This window comes from Rhincodon typus, chromosome 38 (genome assembly GCF_021869965.1).
Source record: "Rhincodon typus isolate 14 chromosome 38, sRhiTyp1.1, whole genome shotgun sequence".
NCBI lineage: Eukaryota > Metazoa > Chordata > Chondrichthyes > Orectolobiformes > Rhincodontidae > Rhincodon > Rhincodon typus.
Window position 1 is genome coordinate 12,269,572 of NC_063369.1, and position 2,241 is coordinate 12,271,812.

At 49.5% G+C, this 2,241-nt stretch overlaps 1 protein-coding gene across 1 annotated transcript in view; it reads left to right on the forward strand.

Moving 5' to 3' along the window:
- Window positions 1-402: 402 nt before the first annotated feature.
- LOC109922589 (keratin, type I cytoskeletal 14-like) overlaps window positions 403-2,241 on the forward strand; it is a 77,215-nt gene continuing 75,376 nt past the window's right edge. Inside the window, exons 1-2 of the mRNA XM_048618120.1 lie at window positions 403-587; window positions 837-998. Coding sequence (XP_048474077.1) covers window positions 468-587; window positions 837-998 — 282 coding nt within the window. The 5' untranslated portion in view covers window positions 403-467. The remainder of the gene's footprint in view (window positions 588-836; window positions 999-2,241) is intronic.

The window sequence follows — 2,241 nt, forward strand, 5'->3', positions numbered from 1 at the left end:
TTGAGGTCAAGGAGGGAATTTCGGAATTTAGGGCTCCAGTCTGCCCTCTTGTGTTGAAAATCAAGGTGGCACCAAGATTGGGTGGAGCACAGGTATCTCAGAGGGCTCTGGGCGTGGAGGGAGGGGTGAGGCCAACAGCAGGATTTGATTAAAACAGGAGGAGAATTTGGGAATGGCTGGCAATGAGGACAGGAATGGTGGTACAAGGTAGAATAGAGGGCAGCTCCCTTTTGGATGAGCTAAAGTCTACAAAGCTATGCGAGGTGGGAGGTTGGTCAGCACAGCACTGGACTTCTGTGCAAGTAACAATGACACACGGGGTTGGGGTCTTCCAATGGCTCTGACGATGGGGCTATGAACCATGGAGAGAAACCTTGACTGCTCCTGCCTTGTGCTGATCTTATTTCCTCGGGTCCTGTGTCTGTTGCAGGTGGGAGGCCGAGCAGAGACTGAGACAGTCTGTGGAGATGGATATTGATGGACTGCACCAACTGAAGGACACCTACACACAATTACAGGCTGGTCTGGTTGATGAGATTGCTGCACTGGAAGGCGAGATTGCAATCATGAAGAGGGACCATGAAGAGGTGGGTGTCACAAACATGACAGGATACTACCCCCTAGTGCCAAGAGTGGAATGTACAATGGCAATGTGATGCCCCCTAGTGTCAATAGAGGGTAATAGTATAACAATGTGATGCTCCTTTGTGACAATAGTGGATAATACGTTAACTATGTGACGTCCCCTAGTATCAATAGTTGGGAATAAAGTAACAGGATCCTCCATTATGCAAGGGGTTGTATTGTTTTAACATTTTATCACCTTTGTTCTTCAGCAACTGAGGCTCCTGCGCCAGCAGAAGACTGCAGATATCGATGTCGAAGTCGACTCTGCTCCTTCCATTGACCTGGCAGCGAAACTACAGGAAATGCGTGAAAGTTACGCCAAGCTTGCAGACCAGAATAAAAAGGATTTGGACACTTGGTACCAGGAGCAGGTAGGTTTGGGTTCAGCAACAGTGGCTGTGTCCAAACTCGAAAGGGGCCTGTGAGGATGGGGCTATCTTTGCCCCTCGGAGAATCTCTGGAGCCACTCGGCCAGCAAGGCGAGACTCCATGCAAACTGTCATTGAGAGTGCAGGATGAATCAACTCTGTCTTCACCGTCCCTTCTCACAGTTAGATGATTTGATGGCTCACAACCCTTTCCAAAGACTTAGCCAGAAAAGGCCAGGCCAAGCCTCTGTACTGAGAGGGGGCTGCATTGCCGGGGACACCAGCTTTCACAGGAGACATTAAATACTTGAACTTTTCCAGTGTCTCCTGAATGGTGAGTCAGTTCAGCATTGGTGTCCTTGGACAATGGTTATCCCTCATTAAACCAGATGATCAAACCACGAACACCATCAGATGACTGTTTATTGGAGCTGCAGTTGGTGATTTACCTTCTGGGCTTCTGAATGATAGCAATGACTGCCCAATAACATTGGAAATAGGATCAGGAGTAGGCCATTCAGCCCCTCGAGTCTGCTCCTCTATTCAATGAGATCATAGCTGATTTTCTCCTCTTAAGTCATTTTCCTGCACTCTCCCATGCCCCTTCCTGTGGTAATCAGGTCAAAATCTCTGTCTTGACATTGACTGAGCCTCCACAGCCTTCTGGGGCAGAGAATTCCAAAGGTTCACCAGTCTCGGAGTGAGGAAATTCCTCCTTATCTCTGTCCTAAATAGCTATCAATTCTGAGACTGTGCTCCTGGTCCAAGACCAGTCCCAATTCTCCCAGCCAGAGGGAAATGTTTAGCTCAGTTGGCTGGAGGCTGGTTTGTACTGCAGTGTGATGCCAACAGATTGGGTTCAGTTCCCGTACTGTCTGATGTTACTGTGTAGGTCCTGCCTTCTCGACTGTGCCCCTGCTCTGAGGTGTGGGTGACCCTCAAGTTAAACTCCCCGCCGGCCATCTGTCTCTGGAATGAGAGATTGATCCTCTGCGAAGGTGGTCACTTCCCTCATCCATGCCCCAAGGGGCTAGGGGAGCTTTACCTGATTTCTGCTCATTGGAAGCGCTTGGCCTCAAAGTTACATTTCCATAATTTAATTGACTCAGTCAAACCAAGCCTTGCGCGGTCATGGTGAGCTGATCTGACTGGTTACTGTCGGCACTGACACCATCTGGCCACCCCCACACTGAGTCATTCAGGGGCACCCAAAGGAGGCCACTCTGTCCATGGGTTCCATGTTGGC